This window comes from Cephus cinctus, unplaced genomic scaffold (genome assembly GCF_000341935.2).
Source record: "Cephus cinctus unplaced genomic scaffold, Ccin1 Ccin1_scaffold0471, whole genome shotgun sequence".
Classification (NCBI taxonomy): Eukaryota; Metazoa; Arthropoda; class Insecta; order Hymenoptera; family Cephidae; genus Cephus; species Cephus cinctus.
This window is the reverse complement of record NW_014333147.1, coordinates 64,765-91,202: the sequence shown is the minus strand read 5'-3', so window position 1 is coordinate 91,202 and position 26,438 is coordinate 64,765. Positions and strand designations below refer to the sequence as shown.

Here is a 26,438-nt window from a genome sequence, read left to right as displayed (position 1 = left end):
AGGGGGGGGGGGGGGGCAGTCAGAATCGAGATGATCGTTAAGATGAGAAATGTTGCAGGTACGATCGACTCGGTCGAGTGATGGATCAGTGCGTTCTTGTTAGCGTTGCATGAAATCACCGTGTCCCTCGGGGTAAACGGGATCCGGGAGCAGCCGTTATTTGTGTTTACGGATACGAATACCTTCGAAAGTCAATTGTCGTCTTGGCGCGTGACGCTGTCAGTCTCGTTGATGCTAACTTCAGGTCACTAATTGTGCCGGGAGTACCGGTTCGCGCCAAGCCCTGTTTCATATCCGTTCTATTCTACCTGAATGATCTTCCCTCGTGGCGAAATGCGTGGAGTCATTCGACGAGAAAAAGAGTGGGGCCTGAGTCTAATCACTTGGCTAACGAGTCCGGCAACTGAGAATGAGAACCGTCGCATTCGAATGTGAGCCACGCTAAAGTTCCCGCGGTGCTCATTGAGAAACACACAGGAAGCACCTGTCACGGCTCTGCTCCATAGCGCCATCGTCCTCGCCCCTCGCCCCTCGCCCACGGGCGTCGCTTCGCTCCGACGGCGACGCTTCCTTTTCCTCCTTCACCTCCGCCTCTTACTGCTCTTCCTCCAACCTTCGAGAGATATACCTCCATCATGAGACCTCCTAGACTCTTTTGATATCTCGCGAATGAATTTCACGATCCTTAGATACGAGCGTCGACGTCGATCTCTGCCGACGCTCGCGTCTCTATGAAACCAATCGAAATCAGCTTAGCTGGGCCTTCTCCTTCCTTCCCAACGGCCAACTGTCGTCATCGCTCCATGGAAAGGCAGCCAGAGCAGTCCGCGTAGTCAGCGCAGCCTTAGGAAGGTGTTCGAAGGTGTTTAAAGGTGCGCGGTGGAGGTGGATCGGGAGGCCGAGGAAGGACGGAATGACGGCCGGGGGGGCGGTGGGGGGATTGTTGAGTCTCGGTGGCGGCGGCGCGACGCCGGCAGTCGCTGGATATCTGCCCGACTCGTTCGGTCGCTCGGTCGCTCGGTCGCTCGCTGGAAGGAGCGCACGCGCGCGCGATTTGTTCTGTCGCCGCCGCCTTCTCTTTGCGAATTAAATTTATTCTTTACGTAATGATATCGCGCCGGGACGCCCGACGTGTTTCGCTTTGAATTCCATAATAATTCTCTCTTTTTTTTTCGTTTTTTTTGTTTTTTGTATCTTTCCCCACTAGTCTAAGTTTTTCACGGGTCCCTCATCGATCGGGATCCCAACCGTGTAAACGGTCGCCTATCATCTGGAATTTGAGGAATCAACGTTTCCACCGGCTCCTGTACTGTTTGTGTTCGCTGCACGCGCGCACTTGGCTACGTGCGTGCACAGCATGCGTGCCTTCGGTTGAGTTTGCTGCTTCGATGGCGGACCAGCGGACCAAGCACCGTGCCAATGCTCCCGCCCGTTGCTCGTGACGCTCTAGGAAATTCGGAGCAACCTTCTCCTGGCAACTCCTTGCTCCCCGGAGCGCAACAGACGGGCAAACGAGAGCGGATCCTTTCATCGGCAAGTCGCACCACGGACTCGAGAGTTCGACGCCGACGCCGACGTCGACGCAGGCGGCCTGTGCGAGCCGCGCGCCAATTATGAGCCTGCCGCACGTTGCGTCTCTTGGATTGACGTTTGCATCACCGTCGGCTACGCACCTGGACCTCACTCACAAAATCCCCCTGCGCAATTTCCCAAGCTGCCATAGATACGTATACGTAGAGTGAACGAAGGCCCCCGCGCGCCCACTCGACATGTCCATGTACCGATTCAGTCGCGGCGGACGACTCTTCGTCCAGGGTACTCGCGAAGACGACGACCGGGACAACGTGGCCGCGTCCGGTCCCACCGGAAATCCGGCGAGTGATCTGCAGGCGATTTACACTAAGCGCCGACTGTCGACCGAGGTCCTAGGTACGACCACGCGACTCGTTCGCCCGAAACGATTCGCCCCGTGTTTATTGGATTATCGTTGCGTCTCGTTCGACATTTTTGCCTTTCAATAAGATTCCCTTGAGTCACCTCGCTGTCTCTGCTTTTTCCTGCGTACAGGTATTTCATCGTAGCTCCCACTTCGTTCGTAGGAATAAATAGGAAACAGCTGATTCAATACACGCATTTGTCTACCTGGTGCGGCCTTGGTCCCTGTAGGCTGTAGGTCACGCATAGTGCGTGCCTCCTAGTCTCTTTAATGAGTTTCTCTACAGTGAACCATAAGATTATCCGTATCCAGTCATTGATTATTGCCAGTCACATTTCCTCGGGGGGGTCTACGTCAGAGTCTTGAATCTGGACCTTTGAAGCTGGATGGAAATCAGACCGCCTCGGGGATCGGAGAGACACTGTAGAGGGAAAAGATAGGAGATTTCGTTATCACTGTGATGTTTTGAATTATCGGTTAAGAAATCGACGATGCCCGTATCGATACGAGCATTCGATAACTTGTGGTCCAGCGTAAATCGATGATCCGTTCGACTCGGGGCGAATCCTTTCGATCTGCCGAACTGCGCTCGGCTGGTTCGGTTGAGCGAGATGAAAAAAGAAAAGGAATTATTGGTCACGCACGACAGGCTCGTCGATCGAGTCGACCAAGACCTCGCGACGCGGCGAGAACGGGACGCGACGTATCGTGACGCGGATCGTCAGGAAGACGACGACTCTGACACGCGGCGAGGAGAAAAGCGTCGCCGAGGATCTGACCAAACGGGCCCAGCAGAGGTCACTGCAGGACGGTGCCAGCCGTTACGTTGGCCCTTCTACCCGACTACAGTCATCCTCACCGAAGCCAAAAACCGTCCGGGTAAGGACACGCTGGCCGCCTACGATCTCTTAACTCTCAAGATCCTTGTGTCTATGTATATATTTTTTTATTTTTCGATCTTTTTTCATCGTCGCTCATCATACACTCTGGAAATATCTTCCAAGATTCTCATACCCGATGCTCCGTATGGTTTACCTGGGATCGCTGGATCTTTGGCAAACCTGCTGTATGAATTCCTCCAGAGACGCGTAGGACTGGCGCATTCGGGTAAACAACTTAAACTGACTGCTCGCCTTATTTTCTATTTGGATAATCGATTCGTCGATCGAGCGTGGGACTGGACTATCGCGTTTGATCATTGCCATTGCCACAGAATGGGAATATGTGTATGCTAATTCGAGGACGATTCCCGATGCCACCCACGTGATAGCCTCGCCTTATTTACCTTGAGGGTTTTAGGAACACCGAGTCTCCTTTCGACTCTCCTTTTTCTTTGGGACCGTTGCCGGCGTACTCGGCACACGTATTATTGCGTGTATATATATATATATATATATATCGCTCCTTCCGTAACCCTTCCATAATTGGGGATTTCGCTCTGTCGAACGAACGAATGCTTCGCCGATCCCACTCCGTTCGAATTCCATGGCACGAGTGCCGCTCGTATTCTTACTTCACTCCCGGGTGACGTCATACCTCACTCTTATGGTAAGAACGACGACGATGACAACGATCGGTTACGCATACTTACGCACTTGCGTGGTTGCGCGTCCTTTGCGACGCTTTCCGTAACGAGTCAGCTTCTACAGCTTGCTTCTATAGCGTCGTGGCACCTACGGTGCTCAAATTAAAAACATCCTCATTTGTATTCCTGGCCTTTGTGTCGCTTCAATTAGATCTCCAATTAGGTCTCTTTAGGTCTTGGGAAAAACATTTCCATTACGTCATTTAGTTTATTTATAACGTCCCCGTGTAAATGGAAGAATTGTGTTTTTTCTTTTTCTTTTTCTTTTTCTTCCAATTTTGGGTCAGGAGCAACGAGAAGAAAGCATCGTGCTCTTTCAGCTGATTCTAGGATTTTCGAATAAAAATTAGCTTCTTCATCCTCGGCATAGATATCTCTCTATGTGTTTACTGTGTAAGTTGGCGGTAGTTGCCCAATGAAATTCCGACCGTAATTGTGCGATAAGATAGCATCTTATTACTTCGTTAATTGCCATCGTGGCGTTAACGTCAAGAAAAGCCGAAAATCGCCCGAAAACCTTTGACTCTGTGGTTTTCCGAATGTTGGATTATACATTTAAATTGGACGATTCTCGCCATGTCGTCTCTCTCGTAGCTTTCTCGGCTTTTGTAGTAAAATGTAATTTTGAAATTGCGAGTGCAAGCAAAATGTACGTTTTGCCTTTGTCCTCGGACCGGGCTGCTGCAGCTGGCTGCATCCGACGCATCTGGCGTTCGCAAGCAGCATGAGAATACAGGAGACGAAAGATAAAGTTAAAATATCTACATGAGATTGTTAATAATCGATGGATATTTTTAAGATTTCTTGAAACTATTGGAGTCTTGTTTTTAACGGTGTTTAAGGATGAGCATTAATGGCTGCCATTTTGGTACTGTTTCAGATATCGGACATAGTCGTAGGCCAGGAGCCCAACGTGACAGCGCGCGAAGCATTGTTAAGATGGGCCAGGCGATCTACGGCACGTTACCCAGGAGTCCGAGTGACCGACTTCACGGGATCCTGGAGGGACGGACTTGCCTTCAGTGCGCTTCTCCATCGGAATCGACCGGACCTCGTCGACTGGAGGAACGCGCGTTCCAGTCAGCCCCGAGAACGGCTCGACCGGGTCTTCCACATCGCTGAGCGCGAGTACGGCGTTACGAGGCTTCTCGATCCCGAAGGTATATAGGAATTAAGAGAAATTCGGAGCCACCGGTGTTTACGCCATTGCAGTCCGCCACCTCTACTTTCCATCACTCTGCATTAGTCTGCGCATCCATTCTCCTCGATTGGATTTCTTCGGCAATCGATTCATTCGCACAGCTAACGCGTAAAGTTCATGCCCGTCGACTTGTTCGCGTTGCCGAGAGACAAGTAATACGCGAGCACGAAGATCCGGTCGATCGACTGGAAGTCGGGCCAACTGTAAAATTCCTGGCTTAGATTTTTGATACGAGCAAACGTGCCATTTCTCGCTGTCTCCGTTGTGCATGACCTCGTCATTGGCTGAAAGAGTCTCAGGGCGACGGGGTTAGGGAAGGACTGTACGAGGGGGTGTGTAAATCTAGGTGAAGACCGAGGAGAGGTCGGAGGTCGTAGGTGCGAATGTAGACGAGAAGCGCTCTGGCGTCTTCTCCATGCCTCTCGGCACGATTTACCAGGATTCGTGACTTTCGCGAGCTTAGCCAAGTTGGAAATGGATGGAAGAGTGGCGCAGCAAGGCACGACACGACAGTCATCCTGGAACATCGATGAAAATGAAGAGAGGGAAGATGAACCCGGTCGAACTTGGACTGATCAGAAGTTACAGTTCACCGTAGAATCATTAAAAATTTCGTCGGTCCTTCGTCATGGCTCGTTTCCCCGTCCTTTAACAGATTCCACATGTCACTGATAAGAATGATTAAAAGGTTAAATTTTAAATTGCAGATGTGGATACCCCTGAACCGGACGAGAAGTCCCTGATAACGTACATCTCTTCGCTTTACGATGTGTTCCCGGAGCCACCGGCAATTCATCCTCTGTACGATGCCGAAGCTCAGCGTCGTTCCGCCGAGTATCGTGAACTCGCATCCTCGTTGCATCTTTGGATACGCGAGAAGATGGCTCTGATGCAGGAGCGGGCGTTCCCGCCGACCCTCATCGAGATGAAGAAGCTCGCTGCTGACAGCGCCAAGTTTAAGAACGAGGAAGTGCCGCCACGCTATCGCGACAAGCAGCGATTGGCGCACATATTCCGTGATCTTCAGAAGTACTTCGAAGCCGTAGGCGAAGTCGACATGGAGCCTGAGCTTCATATCGATGTTATCGAGAAGAATTGGAACCGATTGATGATGTTGCACCAGGAACGTGACCAGGCTATTCTCGATGAGATCAAACGGTACGTCTAGCCTGTACTTTTCTGCAACATAAACTTTAACGTCTTCCTCACTGAATGAGATTAATAACAGAGACAAACGTTCCTTTCTAGGCTTGAACGGTTACAGCGACTCGCGGAGAAGGTACACCGTGAGATGAAGTCAACGGACAACCGTCTGGAGGAACTGGAAAGGCGCGTTGAAGATGAGGCCCGCCGACTTGATCGGCTCCATCCTCTGGAGGCAAAACACGCGGTCGACCTGCTGGAACAAGACATTCGCAACACGGAGATACAGATTCAGAACATCTTCACCGACGTGCACACCCTCACCGAGGGCAGATACAGTCAAGCTCCTGAGCTTCACAAGAGGTGCGTGTCTCTTAGCTTTTATTATCTCTTTTATTTGTATTCTATTTTATTCTTGATTGATCTATCGTTTCTCAGAGTGCAAAAGCTGCATCAGCGATGGGTAGCCCTGCGCTCTCTGTTGCACAAACGGCTGGTGCAGCCCCTATCGGCCGTCTCCTTCCCCGTAGAGGAGCGCGTCGTCACGAAGCACCGTACTACCGTCCACGAAACTCGACTAGTAGACACGAATCCTCATTTCCGAGCGCTGCACGACTGCATCGATTGGTGCAAGAATAAGTTGAAGCAATTCCAAGAGGCAGATTACGGTTCGGATCTACCTGGTGTGCAGAACGAGTTGGAAATCCATCAGCGTGAGCACAAAAATGTCGAGCAATTTCGCACGAAGGTCGATAAGTGCGTTCAGGCTAAGAACAACTTCCACGGGGAGGAGCTGACCCTGTACAGCCAACACCTCAGTACTCTGCAGAAACTATACACTGAGCTTCTCGTGACTTCGAACAAACGACTCTCGGATCTCGATACACTTCACGATTTTATCCAGTCAGCCACCGGTGAGCTTGTTTGGCTCAATGCCAAGGAGGAGACGGAGGTAACACGCGACTGGAGTGACAAGAACCTTAATATTCAGAGCATCGAGCAGTACTACGAGGTGAATACTATTTTTTATTCCTTACTTAAGGCATCTTACGAACCTCTAATATTCGAGTCTCCAATCTTTGACTCTCTTTTCCTACTCGATCGTCCTTAAGTCACTACAAAGTGTCTCATTTCATGTCTTGCTCAAAGCAAACCTATGGATCTGGAATAGAGGTAATGACGAATCTATTGTTAACAGTTTCGTTTTGGTGGTTTCAATTTTTGTTATATTTTTATTGTACACTGGGAAACACGTTTCAAATTTTAGTCTCTCAATTGTGTTTTTTTTTGCTTTATTTTCCGATGTCCACGAGCAGTCGTTGATGAGTGACCTGGAAAAGCGAGAGATTCAGTTCTCGGCGGTTCAGGATCGCGGCGAGGCACTTGTGCTTCAACATCATCCGGCTGCTAAAACCATTGAGGCCTATATGTCGGCTATGCAGAGCCAGTGGGCTTGGCTTCTTCAATTGACCCTCTGCTTAGAAGTCCACCTAAAACATGCTGCTCAAAGCCAGCAATTCTTCAAAGACATTCAACATGCGGAACAGTGGATTACAAAGCGCGATGAAGTCCTGAACAGCGTTTATTCCCAATCGGATTTCACTCTTGATGAGGGTGAGCGTCTTCTCAAGGGCATGCAAGAACTTAGGGAAGAGCTCAACGGATATGACGATCACGTACAGCGACTCGTTGAACGAGCCAAGGAGATCGTCCCGATGAAACAACGTCGACAGCCCGTCACTAGGCCTCTTCAGGTTACCTCGATCTGCAGTTACAAGCAAGTCAACGTGAGTGAATCAACGTATTAACCCTGTTATATCCTTATTATACGATGCCTTAGATTTAAAATGTAGATTAAAACTAATCAATTATCCTTGCGGTTTGCGCAGATTTCAATCGAGAAGGGAGAGCAGTGCACTCTCTACGACAATTCAGGTCGCGTGAAGTGGCGAGTGAAGAACTCTCAAGGCGTCGAGTCGCCGGTGCCAGGCGTCTGTTTTGCTCTCCAGCCACCAGACAAGGAAGCTTTGGACAGCGCAGAACGACTGCGTCGACAGTACGACAGAAGTGTTGCCCTTTGGCAGCGTAAACAGCTGCGTCTGCGGCAGAATATGATCTTTGCTACCATCAAGGTGGTCAAGGGTTGGGACTTGCCCCAGTTCTTGGCTATGGGTCAGGATCAGCGTACTGCTATACGTAAGGCCCTCAACGAGGACGCCGACAAGCTCCTCTCGGAGGGCGATCCGGCTGATCCTCAGCTGAGAAGATTGAAGCGCGAGATGGCCGACGTGAACAGGCTGTTTGACGATTTCGAGAAGCGCGCCAGAGCCGAAGAGGAATCTAAGAACGCTGGTCGCATCTTCAACGACCAGGTATCCTCGCTCCAACAGGCTCTCGAGGAGGCCGAGCGTGTTTTGAACTCGCGCATCGCTGCACCCTTGCCCAGAGACCTCGACAGTCTAGAACACCTTGTCCTCGAACATAAGGACTTTGAACAGAGTCTGCAGCGACTTGCTCCTGACGTCGAGCAGGTACAACAAACCTTCCGTGGCATCACCCTAAAGACGCCAGCAATGAGGAACAAGCTGGATAATATCACGAGCAAGTGGAATCATCTCTGGAACGTGAGCAATCTCTACATCGAGCGGCTGAAGTGCGTGGAAATCGTTCTCTCCGGCCTCGAAGAAAACACTGCGGCCATATCCGAGTTCGAGATCAAGCTCGCCTCCTTCGGAGAACTGCCATCCGATGTCAAGGCTCTCCAGAATGTCTTGGAAGATCTCATGGTCCTGCAAAATGCCATTTCCCAGCAGCAGGTCCTCATAGATCAACTGAACGACGACGCGCACAACGCAAGACGACTTGTCGAAAAGTCAAGACCCAATCATCGTGGACCCCACGGCGACATGGATCGTCTCGACGCAGAGGTTAACCGGCTAAACGCCCGCTGGACCAACGTCTGCGGACAACTCGTTGACAGACTTCGCGGTGCTGAGGCGGCTTACGCCTTGGCACAGCAGTACAACTCTGCTTACCAGAACGAAGCCGACTTTGTCGACGACGCATTCGGCAAACTTGAAAACTTTGCTCCTGTTCGTAACAAACCTCAGGAACTCGAAACTACCAAGGTACGTGGTTGTCCGTTTCGCCCAAACGAAGAAGCTATTAACACCGCTAAATTCTTATCTTCCTTACGTTGGCAGAATCTACTAAACAGGGCTGTAGAACGCGGCCCTGCCATCGAGGCGCTCAATGTCACTGGCGGAAGGTTGATTCGCGAGGGCAAGGTAACGCGAACTTCCGCTACCATTTCTACGTGGTTGTCATTACATGTTATCTATAGCCACATAGCGTTAAATATCTATATATGTATATTGTACGGCCTTAGCTCAGGGTGTGCGCGTGTGTCTGCTCTGGTATGAATGCTTTCTACGGATGGAACATCATCTCATTCTGGTCTCTATACCTATCTCTAGCTACCTGTTTGTCCCTGTCGCTACCATTCTAGTTTCACAGACAGAGCCATTCGGCTGAAACTTATCAGTTAGATTTTGACAGCTTCCTTTGCATTTTCTTGTTCAGTATTTTTCACTATTAACTGATCAAGATAAATCAGATTCAATGACAGCTGTCAAAATTGACTGATGCTTCAGACGAATAATCCTGTATAGAAAACACATGTATATTCTCATCAGTCATTCTGTTGCGTTTCATAGTTCATCACCTGTATTTCAATTCCCAGCCCTGCCTTTCAGCCAGCAACCAGCTGTCTTTATCAAGACGATTTGCATGAGGAATTTCGTCTGACGCCGAGGATTTTCATTGTCCTCATTTATTCTACTGTGTATCTCGAAATCAATTTCTTATATTTTAGCTTTTTTTTTGTTCTCTTTTTCTTCTCTAGTAAACGCCCATTATCTTTGCAATTAATATCTACTTTAACGGATCCTTAATCCTCCAGTGACCAGTCTCTAACAGAAACACTAGAAAATAAAGACCGTCGTGCTCATTCTATTGAAATTCATTGAACAAGGCAGTCAACGGAGACTCTAATCTCGTAAAGTTCAAATTACACGAAGTAGCATGATTGAATGGTGGTGTTAATTTTGGGAAGCCAAACGCTGCTTGCGGATTATAACAGTAATAGTATAGTCCCGCGATATTTTCTTAATATTTCTTATATCCTCTATTTTCCCCTATATTTCTCCTAAGCTCCTTCCTCTGCCACCTGTTCTTTTTTTTTTCTCTTTCAATTCTTCACTTCTCAACTCTCAACTATTAAGTCCTGTCCGATGCTTTTTGGGGGGGGGGCTAACGGCAGCGCGGTCCACCTGATCTAATGTACTAACCATAACGGACTAACCGAACCTCCTAGATCTACGGGCAGAGGCTCAGGGCGTTCAAGGAGCAGCTCGAGGAAGTCTGTCCGTCGCTCGACGCCTCGGTCAAACGTCCAAGAAGAGATTCCGTCAATACCGTCGACGACGTCGCCCGTCAACTTGACACACTCAACAGAAAATACACGAACCTCCTGACACTACTGCAGGAACGGATACGGAAGCTTCTTCTGCTCTACCCCGAGGACATTTCTCTTCAAGTGAGTCCGAGTATTCTTTAACTCTTTACTTATTTAACCATCCCGTTGAAAATCCTCAACTGGAATTTTACTGGAGCAAGAACGTGCTCCTGCGGTCGCATTAAGGCATGCATAAAAGATGCGACGTTATTGGCAATGAAGTCCACGTTCGCGTCTACATCAGCCTCCGTTACGAAGAATCTGGGCCAGTCAGTATTTTAAGTATCAGTGTTTTAACCTTTGCAAGGAAAGATCGGTCGACGTTAATAGAATGAATTGCGAGCTAAGTTCGTTTGAGTTGTCGCTACGGACCAAGAGGACGATCGGGTCGCGGACAATCAGCGTCGCTCGAGTTTCAGTGCACGAAGCACGAAGCACGAAGCACGTTCGGCTCTTCTGCTTGATTGGCACCTCTCACGGCACTCGGCTTGGCCTCCGAATATCCATGACGTCGCTCGTGGCTCACAGCTAACAATTCATAACCTTCCAATGACATCATACGTATTTCTCAAAGTGACGTTATCCCATGTTTACCGAACGCCGGCGCATTTTTCCCCGGGGCGAGGTGTTCGCTCACCGTGTGATCTTAGAGCTCCTCCAGCCGAACGTTCCTCGAATGTGAAACTGGATGAGCTGTCGAAGCGCGAATATCCATGAGCAGCCAGTGGCCTAGTTGCGCCGTGACACAATTGAAAATATTACTAACCGCTTAGAATTATAAGCAGCAGATAGCAAGCACATAGCGCTTATCGCGCGTTGGCTTATCAAATCCCGTCCGGGGGATCGTGCATAGCGATAAGGCCAGAGCGGCTGATAAGATAGACCTCAAAGAAAAAGAGTACGCGGCAACGGTATCCCAGGGATTTTGAATACTTTTCGCTCTTGGCTTGTCTCGAGGTAGAGAAGTTTGTATTTTTCGCGCGCGTCTCGCGCCAGATCAATAAAGTCGCGGCGACGTGGGAACGGAGTATGAACGGAGCATGAAGTTGTATGCATCTATACGTGTCGACCTATACGGTAGAAATGGAAAAGGTGGCGCCAGCGAACAGGAGCGAAACCTTCCGGACCTTCTGGACTGCGACCGAAACGTGTTACAATCGTATCGCGACTTCCCGTCAGGATCCAGGATCGCGATCACGAGGGTGACGACTGTCGTTCGAGTAGCCGAACGTACTTGAGACATTTAAAAGGATAGGGTCTTGTAGTGTGGGCATTTAAAGTGGGCAGCATTCGCATTAAGACAGCATCGCGTCTTACCATAAATGTACGCGGACATGTGGGCCGAGCAAACGATCGTCGCCTCCCTGTCGCCGCTCGTGGTCGTGCGAAAGGTACCAGTATAGCTATTGGGATATCTACGCTCATTTCAATTTCCTTCATCATCGTGCCGAACGGCACTATTGCTCAATTACTCAGCCCATTCGATGTGCCGAAGACCGTGCGTGCTCGGGGTGCTCACGTGGCGACACGTGCTCTTCTATTTGGATCCTTGCAAATTGACGTACACAAAGCGCACGCGTCGATGCTACGGGAACGCGATGACAGGCGACTACGTTATACGTTACCAGCGGTTCAAGTGTACTTACTGTTGGTGCGAGGTTGACGCGTGGGTTGCACGAAGGAGTCAGCCGTGTGCGAGTAAGCTTGCCGAGAGGGACGTGAGGACCGGGGAAGAGTTAGCACGAGAGAGAGAGAGAGAGAGAGAGAGGAAAGGAAGACGTTTCGCGGCGGCTGTTCAGCCAGTAGAGCCAGTCGCGAGAACCGCAGCTCCCGATTCGCGCCTCAGTCTGGCTCAATCGGTCGTCGCTGTAAAATCGACTGTCGACTGTCGCGTTTCTTGGGCTCGCGATTCCTCTTCACTGAGAGAAGTCCTCGAGGGATTACAAAGAACTGCGCCGAGTGTCGGCTGGATAGAGAGATGTTGTTGGTGCGACGTTAAATTGACGATTACTCGATGAGTGATAAGGGAGGAAGATTAAAATGCTTTCTGGTGCATCAAATTCGTATCGCTCAGTGTCAGCTGAGAGCGTTCATTGACATAAGTTTCTCAGATAAAGTTTATCGCTCCTCGGTTAAGATTTACGTTAATTGAAAGCGACAGCATCCTCGGCTCGTGGCTCCGATTCGGTCGAATCCTCGACTCGCCGGTACCGGCTTACTCGTCTAACGGTCACTCCTGTTAGGGCCGATCGAATTGTTATGCGATTACGGAACTAGAAGGATTGGACGGTTGACGATGAATGAAATATATAATGGTTCTCGTTAAGAGATAACCAGAGCAAGATGCAGAAGCTCGAGAAGAGGAAGATTGTTCGCCAGGTAACCCGGTTTCATTTTCACTCTCACTGTTATTCTTGTTCCCAGAGTTCCCACTGCAGGATCGAGTACCAGGTGGCTTCGTTTGTCTGTCGCTTCTGGCTTCGTGGTTTAAATAGACAGAATAGCTGGTAGCGACGTTCCTGATCTCTGACACGTTTAATTAATTTCATTGGTAATCCTGAACGTTTCGTTAGTCGGCATTCTAATGGACCAATGCAGCGGCTAGGAATAGAGCGTCCTCGGTGCGCCGGTGTGTCGCAACGATTCTCAGTGCTCCGATGACGTGACGCAATAGCCCAGAGCTCTGCCTCCTCCAATCAAGTTCACGGTAGCGGCAAGCAGGTTGTCAAGCCTCGTCGGCTATGATGTCATCGGCTATTCGAGAACAGCTAGGTGAAAAGCAGCTCCGATCATTCTATCAAATGGTCTGGACTATTTTCACTCGGCCAACTTGGATAATAAGGGGAATATTTGAAAGTGGCTACGGTGCCCACAGTCGCTCAGCCCGAAGGTCGGTCTGCTTCGACTTCTCTCGAGACAGGACACCACCATGGTCGCTCGATTAAGTGTCGTTGGCAATCGCTTCACTCTCTTTCGCCTTTCGTCTTTTCTCAGGAATTCGAAATATTTTACCTGGAGCGGGGCGATGGCTTTGCCTGAAGTTGGTCCTCGTCGTTGGACACGGGCTAGTTGCCTGGTTGGTCGGGACGTTGATTGACCGGTTCGTTAGCTGGATGACGTCGTGGCGTTGATGAGCTCTGCTTTCATTTTGCGAAATCTTAATTATGCAAGACACATCGCTGGAGTTTCTTTTCGCGACGCAATTCACCTTTTTTTTTTCCTTTTTTTTTCTTTCACTTGCTTTCAAGATTAATAATCCTGATCAGGCAATTATAAACGTCACGGATGCAACACTCGTTGAACTGAACTTGAGCAGATGTGCGAACGGAGGAGCTCTGTTCGACGCCTACTCTAAATATACAAATGTTGACGGCCACGAGAGTTCCCTGCCTCTGACGACGTCGACGTTTCTGCCGCCGTCATACTGTGATGCCCCTACGTCTCTCTCTCTCTCTCTCTCTCTCTCTCTTTCTCTCTAACACTTCACGGAATCGTGGAGAAATTATTTATAGTACTTCCGGTGAATGCTTTAGCAGACATTCGCCGCAGTCTCTCTGTAGCGGTTTTACGCGCTAGTCGACTGCTGTTACTTGTTCCTGATGTTTCCTTCCATTGACTTCCTTCGTTTCCCTTGTTCGTCTTGTTCCGAAGATAAAGAGGAAGCTGTGCGCAAAGGCCAGAAACTTTCGAGAAAACCTTGACTCTGCTCGGACATGCCGCAAAAAGTCGGTTACGCTTGACAACGTATAAAAGCATAGTTTGTTATGCAAGAAAGGTTGATAGTGACGGAGGAGGAGGACAACGCGATATGGAATAACGAGACAAGAAGACTCAAAATTAAACAGTGGAAATTCACGGTTTAGTGCGGCTCATTGTCTGGAGGAGGATCCTTGTAGTTTCGTTGAATTAAAAAAGCTTTTCAATCGCGACGATGCCTTCCGAAGATGTTGACGCTAACGTATCTCCTCACCTGGTTGTTTCAGCGTGCTCTCCAGGAGCAGCGTCCTCTGCGAACCTTCCGCACCGAGTTCAATATCTATGAGAGCACCTCCAGCGAAGAACGCTACACGTCCACGACAACCCATTACACACAGTCTCAGTAAGTTTACTTCTCTTAATTCGTTTCGTTGGCCGTTGCCTCCTTCTTGATGTTCCTTCTTTGTTCCAAACATTTACTTAACATTGTACATTCGCACAGGTACACGTCCGAACGACATGAGTCAACGGCGACGACAATTTCGAACGAGTTGACGGCAAAGTCCTCTACTCTTCAGCAAGAGCAACAGAAAGCGTCATCGAGAGAGTCGTCTCCATTGAAGAGGCCGCACGAAAGACAGGATGAGGATCAACGTGATAGCCAGAATGTTCAGGAACGTCAGAGCAGGACGAGGAACGGAGAGACGGCCGGCCGGTCCGGGAGCAACGAGGCCTCAAGGTCTCAGTGGTCCGGGAGTAGTATGCAGTTTAGCGAGATCAGAAGCTTAAAGAGGGTTCACAGATCCGAGGAGGGTATAGGAACTGAGAACATAGTTGATGCTAGAGGTATCGTTGACCCGGCTACGGGAGAAATTTTGACAGTAGGGCAAGCTATAAGTATGAGGATATTGGACGTCAGGAATGGTAGGATAGCTAGCTCAGCGGATGGTAAAGTGAGCGTGCCTATTGAGGAGGCAGCTAGGGCTAATTTGATTGATCCGAAACTTGCGAACAGACTCTTAGGACCTTGCGGCGTCACCGAGGACGGTCAACGTGTTTCCCTCCTCGAGGCCATTCAGCGCGAGCTATTGGATGCGGAGAGGACCGTTCCTCCGCACCCTCAGTCCCAATCGTATCAGTCTCAGGAAGCCAACAGAGCTAAGGTAACGTATTTCGGCGTCTCGCCATCGGACGAGAAGCCTCTTGAGAGCGGTGGCGACGGTGATGCCGACGGAGTTAGCGTTGCTGATGCGATGAAACGTGGTCTGCTCGATCCGGAAAGCGGTCGTTTTATCAGTGCCGACGGGGAACGTATGAGCATCGAGGAGGCGTACGCGCGCGGTTTCCTCGTGCGAATCGACACCAGCGTCAAGATTAAACGTGGCGCCCTTGCTCTCGCCGATGCCCTCAGTCAGGGTCTCGTCGACGAGAGAAGCGGTCGTGTGGCCGATCGTAACACTGGCGAGGAGTACAGTCTCGACGAGGCTATCGCGCGTGGTATCCTCCTGCCAGACGTCCGCGAAATTGTCGACACCAAGAATGACACGAAGGTCAGTCTCGCGGTGGCCATCGAGCGTGGCATCCTGAACCCTAAAACTGGAAGATACATACATGGAATATCTTTGGAAAAGCTTCCTTTGAAAGAGGCCAGGAGACGTCAGCTGATCTTGAAGCCCATGACCCTGAAGGATTGCTGTGACTTGGAGATCATCGACGAGCATGGAAAGATTGCGAGTCCAGCACATCGTGCCAAACTTGGAATTCTCGAGGCCATTGATCGTGGTGTTCTCGATGCGGATCATGTTAAATCAGTTACTGATACCAGAACGAGTGAACTCATTACCTTGAACGATGCTCTGGCTTGCGGCATCATAACTCCTGCGAATACGTTCCGGGACGCACTAACGGGCGAAGAATCCACGATTTCGGAGGCAGTCGACCGCGGACTCCTTACATCCGTCGCTCAAAAATCGATCTTTGACATAGATGGTTTCAAGGATCCAATATCCGGAGAATTCATAAGTCTGAACGCAGCGCTTCTCAAGGGTTTGGTCAGTCCCAAATCTGGAGGATCCTTTGTAGTGGACCCGAATACCGGGAGGACAGTGTCCCTGGATGAGGCTGCAGAACTTGGACACGCACGTCCTGAGGTACTGGAAATGCTGAACCGTGGAATCGGAGTAACCGACCAGGGACGTGAACTGAGTGTCCTTGAAGCTGTACTGCTAGGTGTACTGGATCCAAGATCTGGACAGCTTCTTGATCCTAGAACTAAGAGACCAGTACCCCTTGAAGAAGCCATTAGGCGTGCTCTCGTGACACCCGACGGTGCTGCTCTGCTTGCGAGTCTTCTAAACATTACCGTCACTACGCAGACCCTCACAAAGACAATAAAGCGTTACGTAACAGTTACTGAAACTGGCGAAACCATCACCAGGGACTACAAGATCGCCTATGGAGAAGCTGTTGCCCGAGGTTATCTCAACGAAGAGACTGCAGAATTCCGTGATCCCGACAGTGGTCGTTGTCTAGCATTACGTGAAGCCATTCAGGAAGGTCTGGTTGGGGAACCTGATGCGTCATCTTCCTCCAGGAGGCGTCAAATAATCGAGAGTTCGCCAATTCGTGTGATCAGTAGATCGAGCATTTCAAGGGATTCTTCTCCGCCAAAAGCTATTGGCATTACCACTGCCATTATTACCACCCGAGAGGTTCCGCCCTCTACGTCCACTACCTACATCCCAGATTCTACGAGAAACAGGAGCACGGTAACTATCACTTCCAGTGTCTCACCCACTGATCTTAAACATCCACAGTCAGGTCGAAGCTCCTCTGCGTCCAGGACACCTTCGCCCATCACCGAGAGACGTGAGATTACTGAATCCTTCGAATCTAATGAGAAATCAGTTGAATCTACAGAAAGGAAAGTTTTCGAGTTACCCCGCGATGGATGGACCCTCGCAGAGACTATAGAACGAAGATTCTTCGATCCTGTAACTGGACTCTTCATAATCCCAGGAACGGACAGACTTGTCTCCTTCGAGGAATGCGTTAAACTTCAGATTATTGATCCAAATTCGGCATGTGTTATCGACCCTAGCAACGGACGTAAAGTCTCTCTGCTGCGAAGTCTGAAAAAGAAGATATTGGATTCCACTGGACATTATACACAGCCGCAAAAGATCTCCATGAAAGAAGCCATTACGAAGAACTTGGTGATCCTGGAAAGTTGTGAGATTACCGAGACGACGACTATGACAACCACCACTGTGACTACCACGTCGATGGATAGTACGGAATCTAGGGAAGAAGAAACGACTAGGACGAGTACGAGTCCGGAAGGTACGAGTCGTCAACGACTCTTCCAGATCACCAGGGTTTCTGGAAAACCCGACAAGATAGAGTTGACACATATTAACAATCCATCGAAGCGAATTGAAATCGCGAGCTCATATGCCATTGAAGAGAGCTCCAGTCTCATGGACCCTGTTCAGGTAGATCAGGGCATAATCTACGATCCAGCCACAGCACTTGTCATATTCACCGAGAGTGGTCAATCGGCAAATCTTCTGACAGCTGTCAAGGAAGGAGCGCTGCCAGCAGAATCCGTCCAAGTTAAGAATCCACATACAGGCAAGAACATGTATGTCGATGAAGCTCTGAATCGTGGTGTCCTCGATGCCAGGACGGGCGAATACAAAGATGGAAGCGGTAGGCGAATTTCTCTTGCGGACGCTGCCAAGTTTGGTCTGGTGGCAGTCCTAGGAGCGCCTCTAGTCGCGACAGCGGCTGCTGTAGAAGCTGTCAAAAGAGCCATGGTCGAGGATCCTAAGACTGGCGAAAAGATTCCCCGGGAAGTTGCCATTGAGCGTGGTCTCGTCAGCAGATCAGAGATCATCACGACTACTGTTCTTGTGAAGGATCCAGAGAGTGGGCTTGAGATCCCTGCTAGTGAGGCTATCGAAAAGGGTCTCCTCACTTCCCAAGAACTTCAAGATCTCGCTGCTCTTCCTGATACCAAAGTCAAAGTTAAGATAGTCGATAGTAGTCGAGAGATCGACGATCTCTCCGAAGGCGATGGACCTTCTCTGGCCGAAAGAACCAGGTCCCGCGTTACCACAGAACCAAAGTACAAGGTGACCATTGGTCAGGCCAGGTCACTCTCCCGAAGTCCGGATCGCCAAGCGAAACCAATTGTCCTCCAGAAGATGCGCAAGAGAATCGTCCGTACGAAAGAGGCTTTGGAGAGCGGACTCATTGATGTCGAGACTGCACGGATGATTTCACCTGAACAAAATAAAGAACCAAAGGATGATGGGACAGCCAGAACTCTTAGTGAAGCCATCGAGAGTGAGGAGGTCGATCCGGACAAGGGCAGGATAGTCGATCCTCAAAGAGGAGACATTCTCAATATCAAAGAAGCCCTTCAGCGTGGTATCCTGGATCCAGAGACTGGTACTCTTCTGGTACCTCTTGCGCGAAGTTTATCTCTTCCAGGACTGTACAAACAAGGACTCCTGGAGAAGCGTGACGGAAAGATCATTCATCCAGAGACTGGGGCGCACCTTACGCTCAATGAGGCGATTGTCTGTGAAATTGTGGATCCTCTGTCTCGGCTCCGCTCAACTCTGACGGATACTGGTCAGGATGGGTTAGTGACCATAGAGAAAGCCATAGCCGATGACGTTCTCGACGGCGAGAGATGTCTGATCAGGACAAGGAACGGCGAAAGTCTGGGTCTTGCAGAGGCTGTCGAACGTGGGGACATCTTTGAGCCAGATGTACCAGGGGGCGAGTCACCGAGAGAAATTCCACCAGCAGGCATGACATTCCCTGTAGCCCTAAAGCGGGGGCTCGTTGAGACTAACGCCAAAGAGGTGAAACATCCAATAACCGGCGAACGTTTACCCATCGAGGAAGCCATCAATCAGGATTTCTTGATGGCCTTCCCGTATCCAGCAGCACCTGATAGCATTGAAGTGACAAAGGCTCTCGAGTCCGGACTCGTTGACAGCGATAAGGGCGTGTTCGTGCACCCAACAACGGGCACGCTGCTCTCTGTATCCGAAGCCGTCGAATCTGGTCTCCTTATAATAAAGCCGCAAGTAAGTGGAAACGAAGGCACCGTCGCCGCGGTCACCGAGACTGTCACCTCCTATCACACGATAACCACCAAGACCATAGAACTCCTCCCGGGATATGTTCTACTAAATGCTTCACAGATCCAGGAAATTGAGACAGGACGAGTAATCACAATGGAGGAAGCGAAAGTTAGAGGAATCGTTAAGGACGAGTCCGAGATCAGAGAAGAATTCACAACGAGGGATATTAAGATGACCTTCAGCGACGCTGTCAGAAGAGGACTGGTTGACATGAGCGCTGGTACTTACACTGATCCTCAGAGTGGCGCTGTCATACCAATTGCCAAAGCCATCGAGGATGGCATCCTGGACACTTCCGCTCCTAAGCCTCAACAACAGCTTGCACCTAGTCAACCTTCCGAATCTACCCAGCTTCCTCAGCAACAACCTGGCAAGCCATCAACGCAATCACCATCGCAGATTGATTCAGAAGTTTCCTCAATAGCACCGTCCACAGTGACTGCTATACCCGAAACTGGTCCACTAACTGTCCTGGAAGCAGCCGAGAGTATCTACGACGAGAAGACTGGCAAGTTCAAGGACCCTAATACCCAAAAGTCATATGACTTAAGTGAAGCAATGGAGGTCGGATTGATAGAGTCTGATTCTGTAATGTACGATGTCAAGAATGCTGAATCGATCACAACCAAACAGGCTATGGAGAGAGGACTCCTGAATCCAAAGACTGGTAAGATCACAGATAAGGATGGATCTTCCATGTCAGTGGCTGAAGCTGCTAAATTAGGACTTCTTGCTGTTGTCGCTGCTCCAGTTCTTGCTGGGAAAGCTGTTTTCGACGCCATTAAAGCTAGGCGTTCTTCATCCGATGAAGAGAACACAACAAGCATCTCAACTTCCATAAGTGAAGTACCACAATCGCATACAGTGGTACGGACTCCAGGTTCCACTGTCACCTCTGGTACCACTATCAGCACCAGTACCAGCACCACCACTAGCACTATTATCACCACCAGTACTGGCATTAGTGTTAGTAGAAGCGTCACTGACAGTGATCAGGTGAAGCTGCGGCCGTCTCCAGAATACGATGATAAGCAAGAGGAGGAGGAAGACGTCGAAATGAAAGAACAAGAGCCGACAAAGAAAACTCTGGGTGCGGCCATTGAGGGTAACTTGATAGAACCAAAGACTTGCCAGATACGGGTGGGCGATACGGAAATGCCCTACACGGTCCAGGAAGCTTTGGAAAATAGACGAATTGAGTTGAGTGATACAGTAGAGGTGATTGATAGGACATTGATTCACATAGTTACGGAAACTTCGCCAAGGTACAAGATAACAGTCACCAAGGAACTGAACCGTGAGAGTCTTGCTGAACGAGGAGCATTTGATTTGGAGCAAAATAAGTTCCTTGATCCTGAGACAGGTGAGATTGTCTCGTTCCATCAGTTTGTCCTGGATCTAGGTGTATTTGATCCTGACAATGTCTTGGTGAAGGATCTGTCAAGTAAATCTGAGAGATTCGTAACTCTGCGCGAGGCCATCGAGAAACCCCTAGTTGATCGCAATTTAGGTAACATGGTCGACCCCAAGACTGGCAGGAAGATCCCCGTCTTCGAGGCGATTCGTCTCGGCTGGATAGTAGAAGGGGTCCCAGTGACCGACCAACGCGAAACGCGAACACCGACAATTCGTACGATGGAAGTGGCGGAAGAGGAGGCCCCACTGGCATTGACGTTACAGGAAGCAGTAGAAGCCGGCGTTTACGAGACGTCTAGTGGTGCTCTGCATGATCCACGATCTGGGCAAACCCTGACGTTTGCCGCAGCTGTCGAGAGCGGTTTGATCGACGGAGACTCCATTGGGATACGTAATCCTGCCAACGATGAAATCGTACCACTTCAGGAAGCGCTGGAGAATGGTATTGTAGATTTAGCGCGTGGCGTCATAGTAAACGTCGAGACGAGAACGGAGATTGACATCAGGGTTGCTTTCGTAAAAGGTTTAGTCGTACCTGGGTTCAGGAAACCTATTTCCCTGGAGGCACTTGTCAAAAAGGGTCTCTACGATCCCGAGAGTGGACGCATCCTGGATTCTCTAACGAAACAGCGTGTCGACGTCGAAGAGGCAGTACGACGCGGCATCGTCGACGCGTTCATCACTGAGTGCCAGGATGCTGCAGCAGGATCTTTCCTTTCCTTGGACGACGCCATCACTGCAAAACTCCTAGATTCCAAGACTGGACGTTTACGCGATACCAGGGCTGGCGAGTCTTTGAGCCTTGACGTTGCCCTAGAACGAGGTCTCCTAGTAACCAGCGGTTTCGTACCTTCCCTCATCGACGTCATCGTACAGGAATACTACTCGCCCAGAACTGGTCTAGTTCTGAATCCAATGACCGGCGAGGAATTGACTCTTAAGCGAGCACTGGCTATTGGCTATGTTGACGGCAGCGCGACTGTCATTAAGGACGAGAAGAGCGAGAGAGTGTTACCTTTAGAGGAAGCTCAGAAAACTAGACTCGTCGACCTTGAGAAGGGTCTTCTTCTCTACCCGCACTCCATGACTCTTGACGTGGCTTTTGAAAAAGGATACATCTTGAGTACTGTAAAACCCTGGAGCCTTCAGGAAGCCCTTGCCCATCAGTGTTACGATCCACATAGCGGTATGTTCCTTATCGAGGGCCAAAAACTTACCCTGGAGGAGGCGATCGAAAAGGGTCTGATCAGTCGTGACAGTCCTTCCGTGAAGGACCCACGAACCGGTGATATAATATCTCTGAGCGAAGCCATAAAACACGGATTGATCGATCCTAAGACCGGAACAGGCATCGAGCCTGCAACTGGGATTCCTATCAGCCTTATCGATGCCTTGGAGCGTGGTCTGATCGTGCCGGCTAAACGAAAGATATCCTTGCCAGAAGCAGTCTTTAAGGGCTTTTACGATCCGAAGACTGGACAGTTCAGCATTCCTGAGACGCAGGAGAAACTGCCGACCGACCGGGCGATTAAGAAGGGCGTCATAGATCCTAGTTCTGCGATCGTGCGTCATCCCCACGACCCCCAGGGCGACACGGTCATCACTTTCGATCGGGCGATCCGAGAATTCATTGTCGACCCTAAGAGCGGCACTATTACCAATGACAGAGGGGAACCTGTGGACTTCAGGGAAGCCTTCGAGCATGGACTCCTGGTTGAGACTCGCCGTCCAATGAGCCTCAGTGAAGCTCTCACAAAGGGTATCCTGAACGAGGCGAGTGGCACCTTCCTGGACCCGCAGACAGGCGCTCAAATTGGCTTCCTGGAAGCAATTCGGCGTAATCTTATCGACGCTGAATCGGTTACCCTGAGGGACACGAGAACAGGACTCTGGAAGACGATGATATTATTGGAGGCAATCCGCGCCGGCTACGTCGACGAAAAAACTGGACGAATCAGGAAGGATGCGTCGTCTCCACGAGATGAGACCGGTGCTACACTCTCCCTGCGTCAGGCATACGAGAGCGGATTGATTGTCGACAACAAGGCACCAGTGTCCCTTCAACGTGCCATTCACCAAGGCCTCTACGACGAAAGCACTGGGAAAATCACAGATCCCAGCACGGGCCGGGCCGTTACCCTTCACGAGGCAATGCGAAAGTGTCTCATCAGTCCCACCCTGGCCTGTTATTGGGACAAACGCACGGAACGACTTCTTTCCCTGGCCGAGACGTGCAGGGCCTCCGTGATCGACCGACGTTCAGGTCTGTTCCGCGAACCAGGTGCCAGCCGCTCAGTGTCCTTGGGACATGCTCTTCAGCTTGGACTTATCGTTGATATCGAGAGTGCCGGCTTTGGACTTTACGAAGCACTCCTTATGGGCATCTACGAAAGTAATTCTTCCCGCTTTGTGCATCCCTCGACCGGCCGCAAATTCACCCTGGCTGAAGCCTGTAACGATGAACTCATCGATCCTCAGTCCTCTCTAGTGAAGAATCCTACCACTAACAAATATATCTCATTGCCAGATGCCATTGCCGCAGGTATTATCGACGACACGAAGAACAGCTTTGTGGTTCCTGAAAGTGGAAAGGTCATGGATATCCAAGAAGCACGAAAACGGGGCTTTGTGGTACCTTCGAAAAAGCCACTGTCGATCGAAGAAGCTGTCAGGTGTTCCTTGTATCGCGGCGACAGTGGCAAGTTTGTCGATCCTTCCCTCAACGAGTACCACGATCTGGAGGAAGCTCTTGCCGTGGGTCTTCTGGACCCTGACACAACGGCACTCAAAGATGCCACCAGCGGACGTATCAAGTCTCTGCAAGCAGGTATCGCCGATGGGACCATCGACGTTCCTAAAGGGCGGGTCCTGGACCCCAAGAGTAAGCGAGCTTACAACATCGACGTAGCTCTAGAACGTGGACTCCTCGTCAGCATCGATAAACCATTGACCCGAGTCGATCTGGACGTCGTCGTAAATGTCTCGGACGCAGATGCAGAACCAGATTCAAAATCATATGGTGCGAAAGAATCCCGAGCTGTTCGCGAGTGCACCCTCGAAGAAGCCATTAGATACGAGCTGCTCGATCCCGAGACAGCAATTCTCAAAGATCCCCGCACAGGCCGCTTCATCAGCGTCAGAAGAGCAATAGACGAAGGCGTAGTCGATCCCTCAAAGCGAGGAAGCATTGAGCTCCGAAGCGGAAAGACAGTAGACACGCGTTGCATCCGTTTCGAGGACGTCCTCGTATTTTTGGAAGAACCCGTAAGCTTCGAAAAGGCTATGGAAACGGGTCTCCTCTCCCCGGAGACTGGCAAGTTCACTGAACCAAAGACTGGCACCGTCCTCACACTGAAGGAAGCCGTGAGTCTCGGCATCGTCGATCCCGATTCTGCCCTGATCAAGGACACGCAAAAACGAAAGCTAGTAAAGCTCGCAGAAGCTTTCCGCAAGGGCATGATGGACGCCGAGAAGAGTAGTGTCCTGGACACCCAAAGCTCAAAATTGTACACCCTACCAAAGGCAATCGAGAGTGGCCTTCTGGTAACGCCCAAGCGTGGTCTAACATTCATCGAGGCGTTACAATTCGGTCTCTACAATCCTACCACTGGCGGTTTTTATGACCCCTTCGTGATTACTTCCGTCCTAGATCGTAAGCGTCTGACCCTCCTAGAGGCTATAGATTCAGCACTCATAGATCCCTCGAGCACGGTGATCAAGGATCCTGTGACTGGGAAAATCGTTACGTTGTTAGACTCAATAAGTGAAGCCAGGATAGATCCTATAGCAGGCAGGTTTATCGAAGACCCCAACGGCAAGAGTCTCGACTTCGTCAAGGCCTTGGAACGGGGTTACGTGCTCGCCGCTGAAGCCAGGGTAAGTCATCCTTTGATTACTCCCTCTTATGCTCGCTCTCGTGCACGTTAATTTTATCATAACCTAAACCTGCAACCTCTGTTACCCATAACTTTTTCGTCATCCTTTATCAGCTTGCTGAAATGGATATGGATATTTTCGTGCACTGTGCTTCGAGTTTTCTTAACTTCCAAGCTCTTCGGGCTTTTTCCACCCTTATCAGATTGCAAGTCGCTAGAGTAACCAGAAAGAAGCTATTCAATAGTCTTGGTAATATTTATAAAATGCCAACCCATGCTTCCGAAACCATCAAGATCTTCTTTCGCACGAAGACCTTATCCTCTTCAATCTAATCCAATCCTCTTTTTTCTTTATTTCGCCATGAGCCAAAGCATTTTAATGAATGGAAAATACCCAAGAGCATCTTTCACTATTCATTCTTACTTACAATTAGATTATGCTTGCTTATCATGTTTTGTCTCGTTTTTACAGCGTACCCAAGATACACGACACTCACATCCCCGTGCTTGTTATCATTTAACATGGGGCTAATAAAACAAAAGATCACCAAGTGTCACCGTCACTATCACGACCGCCATGACCACGACCACCTATCCGACACTAACCATTAGGCTCGCGTGGCTCTACTGAACGCCAGGTTGTCTGCGAATCTACAGAGACAACCGACTAGACTCATGCGTGGTACATTGCTCCACGCCATAACCACGTCCACGATCCATAGACATCGCTTTAATTAAATTAATCATTAATCCAATGTCGTTCTTGTCGCATCAGCAACGCTAATTCAACCGGCGATTAATTAAGTTACCTTAGAAGGTAATTAAACTCGGTGTTCTCATAGTGTCATGACCACCATGGCAGCCATTATGGGACCCGGAATTAACGTTAATAACGTAATAAGCCTTCACACAATCAGTTACTTCTAATGGGGGGGTGCGTTACGCGTCGCCACAACTTTAATCACTTTCATTGTCGACACTCTTTAGAGAATCCTAAATGCTTGCTTTGATTATTGTTGAGCAGCCATTTTGTTTTCACGATGCGTAATGTTCCTCCCTTCAGCACCTACGAGTTTTATCCATTAACGTATAATCGCTGTAACTCACTCCTATGATTTCGACGCCTGTCGTCGTCGTCGTCGTCGTTCCGGTTTTTGATACATTTTTAACTCTTTTTACTTTTTTGCAGGTATTATTGTTCTCTTCCTCGACTTCCTCGTCTTCTTCCTCATCAACTTTTTGTTTCTTGTTTGTTTGTTTGTTTGTTTTTTTTTATCTCTCACCTCTTCACACTTATCTCCCTCTACATGGCCATTTTTTATTTTTGTACTCTTTTTTTATTTGGACTTGATCTTGGCACATTATCTTACCTGTCCTATTCATTTTTATTTTATGTCATTCCATCTCATCCATATACTTTGTACTGTTCTCCCTTTGTATCAGATTATTGTCATTGTCACACACATTATCATATTATTGTGCGTTTTAATTTATTTGCTTGAGAAAAGTTTGTGCCGAGGTTTTTTTTTTACACATTACACACATAAAGCTTGGACGCTGTTCTCATTTGCTTTCGGCTGCATACGAGAGAAAGGCACGTACGTACGCGTACGCAGTCCCAGCAGATAAATTAAAGCTATCCTAGGCCAATGTATTGTACCAATTGATCTTGACCTTTGACCTCTGTCATCATGTATGTTCCGTTTGTGTGTTCGTGCTTGCATGAGTGAGAGACATTACCATAGGCTTATTATACGTATATATATTTTAGTATAGATTTTAGTTTTATTTTATATATTTAGAAATGCCTCTGATATGGACAAGTCGTCTTGCCCAACCTGATCTTTGACTCAGTATCCCTTGTTCCCACCAATTTCCTAACTCGTGCCTTTTTTTTTGCACTATTAA

At 49.4% G+C, this 26,438-nt stretch overlaps 1 protein-coding gene across 41 annotated transcripts in view; it reads left to right on the top strand.

The window, feature by feature from the left end:
• The window catches only part of LOC107268115 (microtubule-actin cross-linking factor 1), a 77,108-nt gene that overhangs the window by 27,681 nt on the left and 22,989 nt on the right, over positions 1-26,438 (top strand). For 31 of the 41 annotated variants that reach the window (XR_001537746.2, XR_003059798.1, XM_015740535.2 and 28 more), the window contains 11 exons: positions 4,402-4,681; positions 5,430-5,880; positions 5,971-6,228; positions 6,304-6,877; positions 7,015-7,038; positions 7,182-7,652; positions 7,755-8,993; positions 9,069-9,152; positions 10,241-10,462; positions 14,365-14,480; positions 14,580-24,531. Coding sequence is in view for 39 of the 41 variants with exons in the window: in XM_015740535.2 (XP_015596021.1) it covers positions 4,402-4,681; positions 5,430-5,880; positions 5,971-6,228; positions 6,304-6,877; positions 7,015-7,038; positions 7,182-7,652; positions 7,755-8,993; positions 9,069-9,152; positions 10,241-10,462; positions 14,365-14,480; positions 14,580-24,531 (13,671 nt within the window). In the remaining 2 variants the exon portion in view is untranslated. Of the gene's footprint in view, positions 1-995; positions 1,930-2,585; positions 2,816-4,401; positions 4,682-5,429; positions 5,881-5,970; positions 6,229-6,303; positions 6,878-7,014; positions 7,039-7,181; positions 7,653-7,754; positions 8,994-9,068; positions 9,153-10,240; positions 10,463-12,230; positions 12,761-14,364; positions 14,481-14,579; positions 24,532-26,438 lie in introns of those variants that run through there. The other 10 variants (XM_025085380.1, XM_025085386.1, XM_025085384.1 and 7 more) reach the window with 6 other exon arrangements.